Source organism: Neomonachus schauinslandi, chromosome 3 (assembly GCF_002201575.2).
Source record: "Neomonachus schauinslandi chromosome 3, ASM220157v2, whole genome shotgun sequence".
Lineage (NCBI taxonomy): Eukaryota > Metazoa > Chordata > Mammalia > Carnivora > Phocidae > Neomonachus > Neomonachus schauinslandi.
In genome coordinates, this window is record NC_058405.1 from 69,441,258 (window position 1) to 69,457,261 (window position 16,004).

At 37.1% G+C, this 16,004-nt stretch overlaps 1 protein-coding gene across 1 annotated transcript in view; it reads right to left on the minus strand.

Moving 5' to 3' along the window:
• FRY (FRY microtubule binding protein) overlaps positions 1 to 16,004 on the minus strand; it is a 259,681-nt gene that overhangs the window by 127,944 nt on the left and 115,733 nt on the right. Inside the window, exons 12-17 of the mRNA XM_044913570.1 lie at positions 14,279 to 14,382; positions 13,693 to 13,801; positions 11,751 to 11,837; positions 5,856 to 6,027; positions 4,248 to 4,380; positions 153 to 260 (exon numbers count right to left, since the gene is read on the minus strand). Of these exons, the coding sequence (XP_044769505.1) occupies positions 153 to 260; positions 4,248 to 4,380; positions 5,856 to 6,027; positions 11,751 to 11,837; positions 13,693 to 13,801; positions 14,279 to 14,382 (713 nt within the window). The remainder of the gene's footprint in view (positions 1 to 152; positions 261 to 4,247; positions 4,381 to 5,855; positions 6,028 to 11,750; positions 11,838 to 13,692; positions 13,802 to 14,278; positions 14,383 to 16,004) is intronic.

Genomic DNA, 16,004 nt, shown 5'->3' on the forward strand with positions numbered 1-16,004 from the left:
ATGACCTGAGCCGAAGGCAGTCGCTTAACCAACTGAGCCACCCAGGCGCCCTATTTGTCAATTTTTAATAATCATTCTTTTTTTTTTTTAGGACTCATGACAAAGGATTACAATCAGTTTAATCAAATACACCCACGGCAGTTCTCACTTACCTAGCCAGCAAGTCGATAAGTTCAAGTTTTGACATTCCATCAGGAAGCAGTCGGGGGATAGCAGCAACACAGGTCCTGAAAAGATCTATTTTTGGCTTTCTCTCGCCCCTAGAATTTAAAAAGTTTTTAAAAAATCAATCAAGTATGTGAAAAAAGACTAGAATCCATGCCTTCTGAATCACTGTGTGGTGTTTACTGCATATTACCCTCAAATGTTTATGATCTTTATAGCTTGGCCAGTTCTAAGAGAATATACAAAGATTTGATTCTTAGAGGTATACATCCAGAAAGAGAAATGCCAATGTCGACAGTATTCTACCATACAGTTTGCCATTCAGTTGGGTTCCATGGGCTTTGGTCCCTGTGGACTGCACTTAAAATACTGAATGCACTAACATGCCTAAATGCATCAGCATGTAACAAATATGGTGCAGTCATTCCTACACTCAGCATTTAAAAATAGGATTTTTGTGTATACAAGAAACGGTACCTCTAACAAGCATGACATCTGGAAGCTTCTCTCCCTAGTGAGTTATGCTTCTCCTCTGGAGGTCCCCACTGTCATTTAAAAAATTAAGTGCTTCCAAAAATAAGTCTTTCATAATGTCAAGTAAAATCCTGAAACATATATAGTTGTGCACTCAATTTAGAGTTTTAAAATTACTCTGATGAGTCTGACCTCTATGGAGATTCCTTCCCTCTTTTTATTGTCTTGAGAATATGAATGCTTAAAGATAATTAATGTCTTCTACATTCTGTTGTAAAATCTGAAGGAACACTACATTTTATGACAAATTATTTCAATTTTTAGTTGTTTAAATAGGTAACTGATTCTTAACCACATATTTTATCAAGAACCTTTACGAAAAAACTACACCACCCATCAAATCCTTCAAAGAACGTGAGTGATAAAATATAACAACATATTAACATAACAACATAATAATATATTTAAATTCTGATAATTCAGTCTTCTGAGAATAAATATAAAACTGTCATGAAATTAATGCTATTGTAGGACACAAAGACAATGATGAAAATGCAAAGTAGAATAAAGTCATTCTTTCTTGGAATAGTAACTGTGGTCAGAATAGAAATGCAGCAAGCAGAATCCGCCCTCTCTATAACCAGACAGCAGTTTTGCTTTTTAGCCTGGCTTTGTTTAACTTTGTTAGGAATGAATATAAAACTGTTCATGTGAAAAATAAAACATATACATTGACTTCTCAAATGCTCCATTTTTGCAGAAAGTTATAGAGTGATTTTCTGTCCTTTTCCATAGTCCTTTCTGCATGGAAAGAGAAGAAGCCTTTGCACAGTGGGTTTTTTTTTTTTTTTTAGAATTTTTATTTATTAGACAGAGAGAGACACAGTGAGAGAGGGAACACAAGCAGGGGGAGTGGGAGAGGGAGAAGCAGGCTTCCTGCCGAGCAGGGAGTCCAATGCAGGGCTCGATCCCAGGACCCTGGGATCATGACCTGAGCTGAAAGCAGACGCTTAATGACTGAGCCACCCAGGTGCCCCTGCACAGTGGTTTTTAATCAGCTGAAGGAATGAGAAGTCTTCAGGTGACATCCTCAAATAGCTGTACTTAGAGCCTAGGGACGGCTCTTAATTGTTCATTTGCAACATGGTTAGTCGTTTAAATAGTTCTCCTAGCTTGCCCACCAGATGTTTTAAACAGCTGGGATTATTTTCATATCTGTTGGAAAACAGATGACCCCGTTGACCTGAATTTGTAAGGCAAATTCCGCCAGGCTTCCAAGCTGATAAAACGAGCCTAGATTAGAAGCTCTAATGGGTGCATGATTTCCTACTACTGCAGTCCTTGTTCTCTGGGCTTTTAAAGATTTATTTATTTTAGAGAGAGAGCATGAGGGGGTGGGGGTAGGGGCAGAGGGAGAGAGAAAATCTCAAGCAGACTCCCCGCTGAGTGCAGAGTCTGAGGCAGGGCTCCATCTCACAGCCCTGAAATCATGACCTGAGTGGAAATCAAGAGTCGGACACTTAACTGGCTCCCCTCTCGGGGCTTTTATAGGCAGTGAACCCCCCAAAACATGATTTTTATGAACAGATACTGTTATTATCATGTACCACAAAGGGGATGAAGAATGGAAATGGTGCAGCCATAGAATGCTAATATTCAAGTTTATACCCTACCCAGGATATGGGAAAGTGAAGGATTGACTATCAACTCCAATGATGGTTTCCATTTGCATGGTGTGGACCTCAACTGTCTTCTGCCAAATGCTTATGTTTCTTCAATGTTTCTTTTTGTCTTTGGGAAATGTAGCAATGAGTTATTTTCCACTCAGGGACCTGCCTTAAAATGTAGCAAGGAAAGTATTCCTAGCCCTATTTGGGGGGGGTCTCAAGATGAATAGGGAAAAGTAAAGAATCATCTTAGAAATAAGGTATTGGTTAAAATACAAACATAATGTTTACAGTTACATTTAAACCTGTACCTTTTTATGGTTTTGAATATATTGTTTTGGTCCCGACCCTATATGATCTCTTGATTGTAAATATAGTTTTCCTTTAAAAGCTTTTTTTTTTCTTTTACTAATTTTAGGGGAAACAACTACAATGCAGAAGTTTTAAAAGCATTTCTTATATCTTCTACATTATCAATTGAAAATTGCTTTGATATATTGAAAAAGTATATACTAATGAGGTTAAAGGTTGACTAACAATCTGGCAATTTGTGAGGTAAGAACTGGAGCTGGAGACAATACATCTAATGTTATTCATCTTTGTCAACTTCAATTTTTGTGATTATTTAAATGTGATCATTTAGGGGTGCTGGGTGGCTCAGGTGGTTAAGCGTCTATCTTTGGCTCAGGTCATGATCCCACCAGGGTCCTGGGATTGAGCCCCACATCAGGCTCCCTGCTCCACGAGAAGCCCTCTCCCACTCCCTCTGCTTGTGTTCCCTCTCTCACTGTGTCTCTCTCTGTCAAATAAATAAATAAAATCTTAAAAAAAAAATAAATGTGATCATTTAAATCAAATGAATGGCAAGCTGCAGGATAATATGCATTGTATAATCCCATTTTTGTACAGCAAATGCATATATACATATATTTGTGTTGACAAAGGGAAAGTTCTGGAAGGAATCACACTGAGTCAAGGAATGGTCGCAGATATCAAGTGGAGCTCTGAGAAGGGGGTTTTCCTTTTAACTTCATATACTGCTAAATGTGATTTAAAATAATTCTGTATACTTTACTTTGTCTTATCCTGTATTGTTTTGTTTTGTCATACTTCATTTTTCATATGCTGCCACTGTAATTAAAATACACACCCACAATATGAATTTCCCTGTATAGGTAACAACCTTCCGACTAACTGTGGTGTTTGGAACTGGAGATGCTAGAGGACCAAAGGAAACTTTCCCGATTATGTTTTTGGGGAATTATGCCCCAGGTGTCAAATATAATTTAATTCATAGTCCAACAACAAAGTCTGAAGTCTCTTAGAATGTAAAGTTACAACCTAATCCTAATTCCTGCCATCACGGATCAAAAGCAGCAAATTCAAGTTGTATGAGTTTCTTCAGCAGAGTTCTAATTACAAAGCCACAGCTTAGATTTTGACTAAGAACACTTGATTTCTACATTCAAAACTACAGATGTTTTTGTTTTTGTTTTTTTTTAAGATCCAGTATTGCTATGACATGGTTGCATAGAGGTTATTAGGCACATTTAACTCTCGCAGTTCAGGAACGGTCACTAGAAACAAGTGGATTAGAAATTTATAAAGATAGAGTGTTTGTGAACTGGTGATGACATTACTGCACAGAGGCTGTGATAGAGCTCGGGAGCAAAATACCACTTCTGGAAAATGTGGCCCAGTGAAAGAGTCTTGGGCTCCATTTTCTAACTTACTGGCCTAATGATCCTTGAGATGTAACTGAAATAGATCACTTTCGAGTTAGTCAAATACTGCCAAAGGACATTCTTACTATCCTTACCACTTCTCAGAACTCTGATGCTAGGAAGAGGAGAACAGATACAGAATGACTTGGAAGAATAAATGAGAAAAGTCTCTGCTGGTACATCGTGGCTAATTAACAACAGTCCTCACTGTACTCACGTGATCATGTCCTCGGGTTCTTTGTTTAGCATCTGAACGTTTGTTAGCATCATACACCTTCCTACTTCTTTATCAAGGTGCCTTAAAATATTGTCCACGGCTTTTCGTACTTGAGAGTAATATAGTGACATGCCTGGAAAACGTGCATTACAGTTACATCTTTGACTAAATCCATCAAGGAATGAAATCCTAGTTTGTTCATCCTCTGTGACATGTTTTTACCGTAGACCATCTATGGGTCATTCATTAAGCAGATCCTAATTCAATCCTTTTTCTGCTGAACTCTTAGCATAGTATCCTGGACTTGGTGGATGTTCACCAAATAATCACTTGAATTTAATAAATAGGAATTCTAATTGTTCAGAGGGAACTATTTTCTCAAAGAGTTAAAAAGGAAATGGAAAGTTTTACTTTTGAATTTTTATGTTTTTGGTTAGTACAAGAAAATTCACCATCGTTACTGATTATGTAAATAAAAATTAATTCTCATTTGGGGTTAGGATTGTAATAACTTTATTATTCTCTGAAACGTATGTGTGGATTTTTTTAGTAAAATAAAAATGACTTTTAAATTTTAAAATGAAGGTAAATGAGTTTTAGCTATAGTATTTTTACTGCTCTCATTAAATACAGTGTCAATGTTCTACTATGGAAGACAAATATGCATAGCCTATGTATTTCATATATGTATATGCATTTTATATATTTATGTATATAATACAAATGAAAAACAAATTGCTTTGCATTTAAAATTTGTATTTCAATGAAATAATTATTAATGATTATTTCTCATGCATTAAATCTTTCTGAACTCTTTTGAGTTCAGAAATTAAAGATAAATATTTTATCTTTTTAATTAAAAGATAATTAATTATCTTAATTAAAGATAAATTAAAGATAAATATTTTTATTTATTAAAGATAAATAATTTTATCTAATTATAGATTAGATAAATCTATAATATATATTATAAATATAATTAAAGATAAATATTTTAAAGCAAAAAGTCTCCTCAAATTTCCCTCAGGTGTTTGACATAAAAATTATTTTAACAAAGGTTGTGGGAGGTTTCTAAATTCAGATATTCAACAAGGAAGAAATCATCTCTTTGGATTAAAATAGCTAAACTAAAAAGAAAATAATCTCATGTAGGCTAAACCCACAATATAACCTGGCGCATGTGGGATTTGGAATGTTTAAAACACAGATTAAACTAATTTTACTGAAAAAAAAAAAGGAAAGGAACTATAAAAATGAACAAACAAATGAATATTTATATGGTTGCTTTATAAACAGGATTATCTACCAAAGGATACAGATGGCTTAGAAATTTACTGTAAAATGTAGATAATCAATATTAGGAGTTTGAAAAGACCACAGATAAAAGTCTAACATTTAAATGGCAAAATGTTTACCAGGAAGTTCCAGAAAGTTTAAAGGGCAGTAAAAACAAAGCACAGCATGAATCAATCAAAACAATTAATGTTGGAATGTCTCGCCAGTTACATTATAAAATTTTTTTAACAGTGTATCTCACCGAGGGTAAGGTTCCACTGGTCATTATAAGGGCTTAACAAGGCCCAGCTCTAGCACATCTTTAAGACCCACCTATCATTTTGGCTTCTTCTTCAGTTAGCGTTTTACTCAAATATGTTTTCTTCACTCTCAGTGTGTTTCCTGAAGGGAGAACAGCTCCTGTCACTGGCATGGGAGGCTCACCATCTTTCTGCTGCAAGCTATCGGCTATTACTAAGAATGCCCGTAAACCAATGTTCATTCTCTGTAAGAGATAATGTGTTCATGATAAAAAGAAAAGCCCAATTATTGTAGTTGAGTTAAACCATCAGTCTTTGAGAGAAGTCAGCATGGCGTGCTATCCCGATTAGTATGAGAAAGTAATTTAGAAGGCACAAGACTTTAGGCCAAACCTATGAGCGTAAAATGACGTTCCTGTCACTGTTGGTGCACCACAAGAAAACCACCGGAAAGATTTTCACCCTACTTGGAAGGTATGTTTGAGATGGTCACACCCAAGGAATTCTGGTGCACCTCAGAGGGAAAGGCAGCCGTCCTCTGGGACAGCTGCAACTAAAGTAAACTGAGGAAAACAAGGGACTCCTATGTCTCCTGGAGGGAGAGAGATGCCACATGTGTTAATTCACAAAGACTGAATGAAAACAACAGGAATTCCAACTGTGAATCACAAAACACAAACGGTCCGCTGTGAATTGTAGGATGAGGACTCTTGATTCAAAAAGACTGGCAAGTTTGAAAATGAATTTTAAAAATTCCATGCCACTGAACCGTGTTACTGATAAAAACACATGAGCTTATGAGAAGCAATGCCATTCTGGGCCAGATCATTATCTTCCTCAGGCTCAGGGAAGGCATAATATTGGCTCTGAAAGATGACTCAGTGAGACAGTTGCTACCCGTAGCAATGTCTTAAAAGGTCAGAAGGTACTAAAACATCTGTACTTCCTTAACAGCCATGTGTAACGCATTTATACTCATATTTTCATGAAGTAATACATGAATATATATTATATGAAGTAATAGGTTTCCAGAGTAGGCTACCACCTGCAGCAGAAAATAAACTTACTACTACCAACAATGATAATCTAGTTATAATTTACCGAGTCCCTAAAATGTATCCGGAATTGCTCATTAACTCTCATTTTTAAAACAGTGATGCAAGGAATGTGTAATTATTCCCATTTATCAGGTGAAGAAATTGAGGCCATATAAGTAGTAGGTAGAAAGCTAAATGTCCAAGTCAGGTTTGTCCAAAATGCCTATTCTGTGGTACATGGTTGCATTCTATAACAAAAAGTAATATAGACTTTTATTCATTTTGGAACTATTTATTCAAGCCTCAAGGAATAATGATATTTCAACCAGGATTTGGTGAACATTTCTCTGGCTCATTTGTATCCATGCAATGTGTACTTTATGATTTTATAGGCTTTAATAATATTCTCTCTCCAGTTTCTAGAATGAAAGAGTATTAACTTTGAAAAATTTAACTGTGTAGAGAAGTCCATTCATTTCCTCATTTATTTTAGTAGTTCATGAAATATGTTCTAGGCTTGTGTATTTCTCTCAAGACACAGCAATGTTTTGGATAGGGAAGTAGAATGTTCAATTCAGGAAATGCAGTATCAGTAGAATAACCGTGGACTGATGTAAATGGTCAAGCCTCAATTATTTGCAAGTGGTATATCCAGTTTATGAACCACCCTGGCCAGTTCTCTTAGTTTTCCTTCCCTCTGGATAACACTAAAGGCAGAAGTAAGATGGGATAGTTTGGGACACAACTAACAATTGTTTTCATAAACAATTTCTTTTTGTATTTTGGGTAGTTTTGCATCATACCTCTCCCTTCTATTATCTGTCTGGCCTTAAGAAATCATTTAACTTTTCCAAGTCCAAGTCTCAGCTTCCTTTCTGTAAAAGGAGAGCAATAATACCTATTGATCATACAGGGCTATGGTGAGGTGCCTGAAGACTTCCTGCTGTTAATTATATATCTGTAGGTTAGAGTCTCCACATTTATTTTTTAATGTCAAGTTTATTGAGACATAATTCACATAGAGTAACACACACTCTTTTTAGTTTAGTTTATGATTCTTTGAATTTTGAGAAACCTATGTAGTCAGGTAACTGCCATCAAAGTCAAGATACAAAATTATTTCCATCACCCCAAAAAGTTCCCTCGTGCCTCTTTACAATCACTCCACCCCCCAACCCAGCATCTGACAATCATTGTCTAATTTCTGCCTGATAGTTTTGCCTTTTCCAGAATGGAATCAAATGGAACATAGCCTTTTGTGTCTTGCTTCTTTCATTTAGCATCAAGCTTTTGAGATGCTGTTGCAAAATCAGTAGTTTGTCCCTTTTCATTGCTGAATAGTATTCCACTATATTGATGATGCACGACTTGTTACGCACTCACCAGTTGCTGAATGTTAATTGCTTTCCTATTTTTAGTGGCTATCACTAAAGCTGCTATAAATATTCATACAAACCTTTCGAGACTTTCAGAGTTTTAATTTCTCCTAGATAAATACCTTGGGGTAGAAACGTTGGATCATTGGGTAAGTGTACATTTAACCTTAAACGAAATTGCCAAATTGTTTTCTAAAATGATTGTGTCTTTTTGCATTCTCACCAAAGTAGTATGAAGTTCCAAATGCTTCAAATCCTTCTCAGCACATCTCATTGTGGTTTTAACTTGCATTTCCCTAATGATTAACAATGTTGAACATCTTTTCCTAAGTTTATCGGTCATTTGCATTTCTTTTTTGGGGAAGAGGCTCTTCATTTTGCCCATTTAAAAAACTGGGTTGTTTATTTTCCCACTGTTGTGTTGTGAGAGTTCTTCATATTCTAGGTACAAGTGCTTTATCAATATGTTTTGCAAGTATTTTTGCCCAGTCAGTAGCTCTATACTTTAATAACAGTCTTTAAAAGTGCAGGCATTTTTAATTTTGATGATGTTTATCAATTTTTTTCTTTTGTAATTTATGATTTTTGTGTCCCAAGAAATTTTCACCCAACCAAAGGTCACAAAGCTTTTATCTTATGTTTTCTTCTAGAAGATTTACAATGTTGGATTTTACATTTAGGTTTATGATTCATTTTGACTTAATTTTTGCTTACTGTGCAAATTATGGGCTGAAGTTCATTATTTTGCAAGTGGATGTCCAATGGTCCAGCACCATTCATTGAAAAGACTTTATCCATGGAAACAACTTGAAAATGTTGTTGAAAATAAATTCACCTTCTATGCGTGGATCTTTTTCTGGATTCTTTATTCTGTTCCATTGGTCTTTATATTTACTCTTCTGCCAGTATGATAGTACTGTAGCTTTATAGTAAGTTTTGAAACCAGGACATGCCAGTCCTCCAATTTTCTTCTTCTTTTTCAGAATGACGTTGGTTATTCTAGTTCCTTATAGTTTCCATATAAATTTTTGAATCAGTTTATTGATTTCTACAGAAAATGCTATAGGGATTTTAATTGGGATTATTATTGGGATTACAGTTTAATATATAGATCAATTTGGGGACAACTGACCATTTTGATATCTTTCAATCCACAAACATTTTTCTCCATTTATTTTGGTTGTCTATGATTTTCCTCAATGTTTTTTAGTTTTCAGTATATAAATCTTACACATAATTTGTTAGCTTTGTTGATATTTTGTTTTCATTGCTATTATAAGTTGTTCAACTTCTATTTTTCATTACCAATATATAAAAATACATTGATTTTATATATTTATCTCTTTTTTTTTAAGTAGGCTCCACACCCAACATAGGGTTTGAATTCACGACCCTGAGATCGAGAGTTGCATGTTCTACTGACTGAGCCAGCTAGGTGTCCCTATATATTTATCTTGTATCCTGCAAACTTTCTAAAATGATTATTAGTTAAGTAGGCTTTCTGTAGATCCTTTGGTATTTTCTACATAGGCAATCATGTTGTCAGTGAATCAAGAGTTTTATTTCTTCATTTCCAATCCTTATACCTTTTATTTCTTCTTTTTGCCTCTGGGACTGGCTAGGACCTCCAGGTCCATGTTATTTTAGGTCAAGGCAAGAATGAGAGAAATGGATGGCCTAGAAACTTCTCACAGTTGAGTAAATTCTTATGATGATGAGGATGCATATAGGAAGCCATCTTGGTCTGAACTAAAATGAGACACGTAACTGGAAATTATTTAATTGTTGAATGGTGGTGCACTATAGACTTTGTAGTAAGAGAATCCTTTACATCTCCAGGCCTTGTTCCACAAGCTATTTCCAAAATATTATTTCAGACACAAACTGAATATATTCCTTGAGAAACTGTGCCCTACAACATATTTTATCAAGTGTGTGACATCTGCTTTATAGACTATTCTCATCCTTGTGTGTGCTATTGAGTGGGGTCCTAAATATGCCTTTAAGCTCCTAATTACCAACTACAGATAAACTCCCTCTTAACCCTATAAGCTCAAGAGAAATGAAAGAAGATACTCAAATATCTTTTTGTAGTTTTTAACATTAAAAACCCCAAATTTCCAACTGCTCTGCACAAAGAGGTTAACTAATTAATCACTGATTGAGGAGTTTGAGGAAAGAAAAAAGGGTAAGTTTTATACATGGTGATACTGATGGTAGCTTTTAATATGTTCTTTTTAGACTAATAACCTGGAAGTTCTGAGCACTGTTGAAGATAGTAAAGCCAGGACTCCTGAGAAGTGAAAAACATTTTGAGAAACCTTCCAGCAGGACAAGGCTCTTTAGCATAGAGTCCTGGGCCTCATTACGGCCCAAATGCCCTGGATTTGCATAGACTTTGTCCCTCTCCCCTTGGCCCACTGACCCTGGCTGCAGCCATTTCACAAGACCGTGATATCATTAGACACCAGACAAAAACTCCCAAACTCCCATTTTGGGGCTCCTCCATGTATCCCTAGATATATGGCAACCTTAGCACCAAGAAGAGAATACAGGCTGTGGTGGGAAGAAGCATAAGGAAACCAGGAGACCTGGTTCCTCTTACTGCTAACCAGCTGCTGATTTTGAGCCTCTGTCCTTATTGACAGAATGAAGGAGCCAGACAATATCACAGTGATGATAGGAACAGTCTTAAAAAAAAAAAACAAAACCAAACTATGGTGGTTTTGTTTTTTTTTTTGGCTTAAGAGTTTGTAATGTCACAATATCACAAGTATTCCATGAGGTGATCTAGAAAAGTATTTTGTTCATTTTACTGGCAAAAAAAGCTGAAGTTCAGAGAGATAAATGTCATATAGCCAGTAAAAGTGGTAGAGCCTGTGTCAAGAGCAAATCTAATACTGCTGTCTTCTGGTTCAGTGTTCTTTCTACAATATCATAGGGAAAGGACTGCGAAGAGGCAGGCTGCCAGGCACGGTTCTGTTGGCCCACAGTGTTTTTAAAGTTTAAACTTGAATGTGCTTCTCATTTGCATAGGTCACTCCAACTGTGTGTCATACCCATCATTTCCACGATCTGCCTGGCCCTTGAGTTGTGATGCTGTCACAGAAACATATATTTATACATGATTCAATTTCACTGGATTTTAGTATTTTATTATTTCATGTATTCATTCTTCTCTGTTTCATCACTTCCCAATACTCAACTTGTTAATCTGCATCAAAATAGTTATGTAACTGACTATTTAAATAAGTACTGACTACATAAAACAACCTGACTTGTAGTGGCAGATTATCTTTTTTGGGCAAGGTTTACTCTATTTTACAAGAACTGAATATGGTAGCGCATCAACCTGCCATCATTCTAAGTCTATTCATCCAAAATCTGACTTCTGAAATTCCATCATCTATACTATTTAGTCACATAACATGGACAGAAACAAACAGAAGACTTTTTAGAGAAATGTCCTTTGCCCTATCCCCCAAAGTTACAAAGCAAAGGTATGGCTCTGTCATTACATGCTCTGTTAGAAGTATATAAAAGGATCATTCATACCTCTGGATTGAGACTGAAAGCTTTTGCTGGTTTTCCCACACAAAGAAAATCAAAAATAATTTCTTTCATTGCAAAATCTAAGCGTTCCTGTAGTGAAAAAGGGAAAACAAAACAAAGATATTAAAATACAAATTCAATGTGAAATGTCTATTTTCATTCTAGGTACCAAACAGTTGGCTGCTAAAAGAAGCAAGATACTGCTCAATTTTATGTGTCAAGAGAGTCCCTGAAGGAAGACCATGCCCACTGTAACCTTGGGTGAAGCTGCCTCTGTTTTCATGTGGTGCACAAAGATGTTTTCATTATATAATATGTGGAATTAGCCCCTAAAGCATGGAATGGCTAATGACAAAACAAAAAAAACAAAAAACAAATCCCCCAAAATGAAAACCCTAAACACCTGGAGTGTCTGGGCTTTTACACAGTCTCAACACTTCCTGCTTGTGTTACAAATGCTGATAACTTCTTGAAACTCAGTTTAAAATGTGTTTTTAAAAATACCACTGCAAGGGGTGCCTGGGTGGCTCAGTCGTTAAGTGTCTACCTTTGGCTCAGGTCATGATCCCAGGGTCCTGGGATCGAGCCCCACATCGGGCTCCCTGCTCGGCGGGAAGCCTGCTTCTCCCTCTCCCACTCCCCCTGCTTGTGTTCCCTCTCTCACTGTGTTTCTCTCTGTCAAATAAATAAATAAAATCTTAAAAAAAAACCCACTGCAAAATGACTATTTTCTCCTATTCTCTAACATTTCAAATCTTTTGGCTCATATTATAACGGACAATTCTGCAAGTGAAATGAATATCCAACAAATAAGATACATAATGGTACTTAAGTGAGAAAGCATAAGCCAGATTTTAATAACTTGAGACAGTGGCTACTATGATAGGATACATTCATTTTATACAACATGTTCCAGAATAATCAAAGTACATGCTCAGCCACGTGATAACTACAGGCAGAAAAATCACATTAATTCATCTGCCTGCAAAGCAAGTAATGTCTTTTCTCTAAGTGCACATATTACAGAGGCATCTCATTATACCAAACACACAGAGAGATACCAAATATTAAATAGTCTGTGAAGTAAAAACTGAACCCTCCATCTTTGTATCAGTATCAATTGTACCTAACAGCATTTTCATGCTTATAATTTCCCCTTATCCACACAGCATTCTGAAGTACACTGGGCAAGCATTTCGCCCACATTTTACAGATAAAGATATAGAAGAAAGACGCTCTCTGATTTGTTAAGGGTATAGAGCTGGCTTGTGGCAGAGATTGAACTGGAATAATTATCTTCTCCCCTTGTTCTGTAAATTGCAAGGAAGTCAAAGTTGGGGTGTTTTAAAAGGAATAATCTTGGGTCTATATAGTAAACTAAATACTAAATACTATGTTTATTATTATTGGACCCAGTTTTTAAGGAAATTAATACCTGCAAAGTTATTAGAAAAGTTCTTGGCAAAGAGTAAGTGCTTAATAAATGCTAATATTTCTATTTCATTCTTCTTTCTCACAGGGTGAAAGAGCATTTTTATTCACTCTTCAAATTTCACAAAAATCATCTTTTGATTTCCTCCAAAGTCAGACTCTTTGCTTCCTCCTGACTTGCAGAATCCAGAGCAGAGAGTCAGGACAAAACAGGGACTAGGAGTCAAGAGACCCTTTTACTAATAGGCTCTGTGACCTTAGGTGAGTCACTCAAACTGTCTCTCAGTTCCTTCATTTGTCAAATGCTGAAAACATTTAATGTACTCATGTCACTATTTGTTTTGAAGCAAAAAAAAAAAAAAGCTATGTATGAAAACACTTACAAAACCATTCTGAAAAGTCTTTACACATAAGATACTACTTTAGACTCTTCATCTGGTAGTACTTCCTAGGAAAGAGACTGGCTACTTGAAGCCCATTAGATCACTCCCACTGCCAGAAGCTTCTCCATTACCTGGGCAATGAACTGGATGATTTTCACAAAGATGTTCAGAGGCATATCCCTTGGCACCACACCACGGGACCCTTTGGGGAAAAGTGTTGTGATGATGGTTATAAGACGGCTGAAAGATAGGGAGAAAAAAGAGAAGACAAGCAAGATTGGCTGAGCTCCAGTTCTGTAAGGGAAAATGGCAGATGCTTCATCTTATCTAAGTATCAGAGAGAATTTGGAAAAAGAAAACAAACCATTTCGTCCCTTTTCCATTAGCATAATTACTCTAAGAAAAGTTTTTCTGGAAAACTAAAGGCAGCTGGAAAATTATAGTCATTTGCTTTGCTAACATGGTGAAATGCAGCCTTGGACATGGAACCTCCTGGTCCTGGTAGATGCTGAAATTTCTGTAATGGCTGCTGAGCCAATGACTAAGGAAAGCTTGAAAATGTCCTTACCACTTAGATCTTTTAGAAACTGTCAACTGAATAGTTTGTAGTTTGGTTAGTACAGGTAGCAATAAAACAAAACACCCTCTCCATTGGCTGAGAAATGGTTACTATTAACTCAGTAATATAGTTACCATTAACCCAAACCAGCTCCTTACCTCTGAGTAGCTGTGTTGCTTTCACATTTAATTCGAATCATGTAAACCCAAAGTAATCTGTACAGAGATTCCAGTGCAACTCGAGCCATCTTGGGGTCTTTATTCTACAACAGAAACCGGGATGTAAGATAGTATTTGATTTAAGATTTCATTAAGCTTAAGTGGAAAAAAAAGATTAAATGGTAATGTATGGAGAATATTCTTTTCTGAATTCCTAGAAATGCAGGGTCCCTACAAGGCACCTGTATCATCTGGGACTTATGGGGTATTTGACTTCAGGTGTCCATTGGGTAAATAATCTATGAGGAGGGATCTAAACAGCCATGAGGGCAGGACAGGGTAGTTCAGGGGGAAATCATATTATTCTCTCTTTTGCCAAGATGAATGCTTGAAATTGCCTTTTTCCTCCAGCCCTAGGGAACCTGTATGCTCTAGCATTGAGAGAGAGAGAATCAATGTCCTCTTTCTATTGTTGATTATGCCCTTTTTGCTTTGATTCCCCAAGCTCCGCAGCTCCTTATCTAATTACTCACCAACATTTATTGAGATGAATGTGTACTAAGCAGTGTGTTAGAGCGTGGGTTATAGAGATAAAAGATAATCCCTTTCCTTAAGTTGTTCACAACCTCTGGGGGATGGGAGATGGACAGTAAGTAATCAACTCTTAAGGCAGTAGAAAAAACTGGTAGGGAGAGGAGCTAGAGAATGGAAAGAAGGGCAAGATATGGAAAGCTCAAAGAGGGTCAGGAAAAATTTCCAGGACAGATGAAAACTCAGTTGACATTTACTCATGTGTTCATTCAACCAAACATCTGAGTGGCTACAGTGGGCCAGGTACTGTGCTTGGCACAGTGTGGAACTTTGAGCAGTGTAGAAAGATGATGGGAAGGGAGAACACGTGGAAGCTAAGAGAGCTGGAGAAGATATGTCACGTCTCAGAACCTGGGAACAGTTCACATGCCAGTGCATGGGGCCGGGTGAAAGACTAGTGGCTAATGAGGCCAGTGAGGAAGGCAGTGGTCACATGTGGGACCCCACATGCCTGGATCCATAAGGGGACCAGGGTTCTTTTTTTTTTTTAAAGATTTCATTCATTCACCTGATAGAGAGACAGCGAGAGAGGGAACAGAAGCAGGGGCAGAGGGAGAGGGAGAAGCAGGCTTCCCGCTGAGCAGGGAGCCCGATGCAGGGCTCGATCCCAGGACCCTGGGATCACGACCTGAGCTGAAGGCAGACGCCCAACGACTGAGCCACCCAGGTGCCCCAAGACCAGGGTTCTTATGATGGTGACAGGATGCCACTAAGATCAAGGGGACCACCAAAGAAGTCCCTGCCTACAGCGAAGGGAAAGAAAGGAGCAGAGGCAGGGAGACCAGCTATGGCCGAGCTACTGGCTTCCAGGCAATAACAAGCCAGAGAGGAAGGAATTGATTCTTTCCCCACTCTAATTATATTCCTCTTGATTTAAAAATCATGGGTTGGGTGGTTTCCCTAATGCCTGTGCGACCCATGTAACATTTCTTGGCATGGCATGACTGACCAATCAATATGTAGTTCTAACCTACCTTTTCTGCCTCCCTTCCCTCTATTCTCCCACAAGCCCCCTAAACTCTAGCTAGGCTGTGTGCATTCCATTTCCATGTCAGGAGTGGGTTCCCTCACCCCCTGCATCCTTTTTTTTTTTTTTTAAGATTTTATTTATTTATTTGACGGGGGTGGGGGGCAC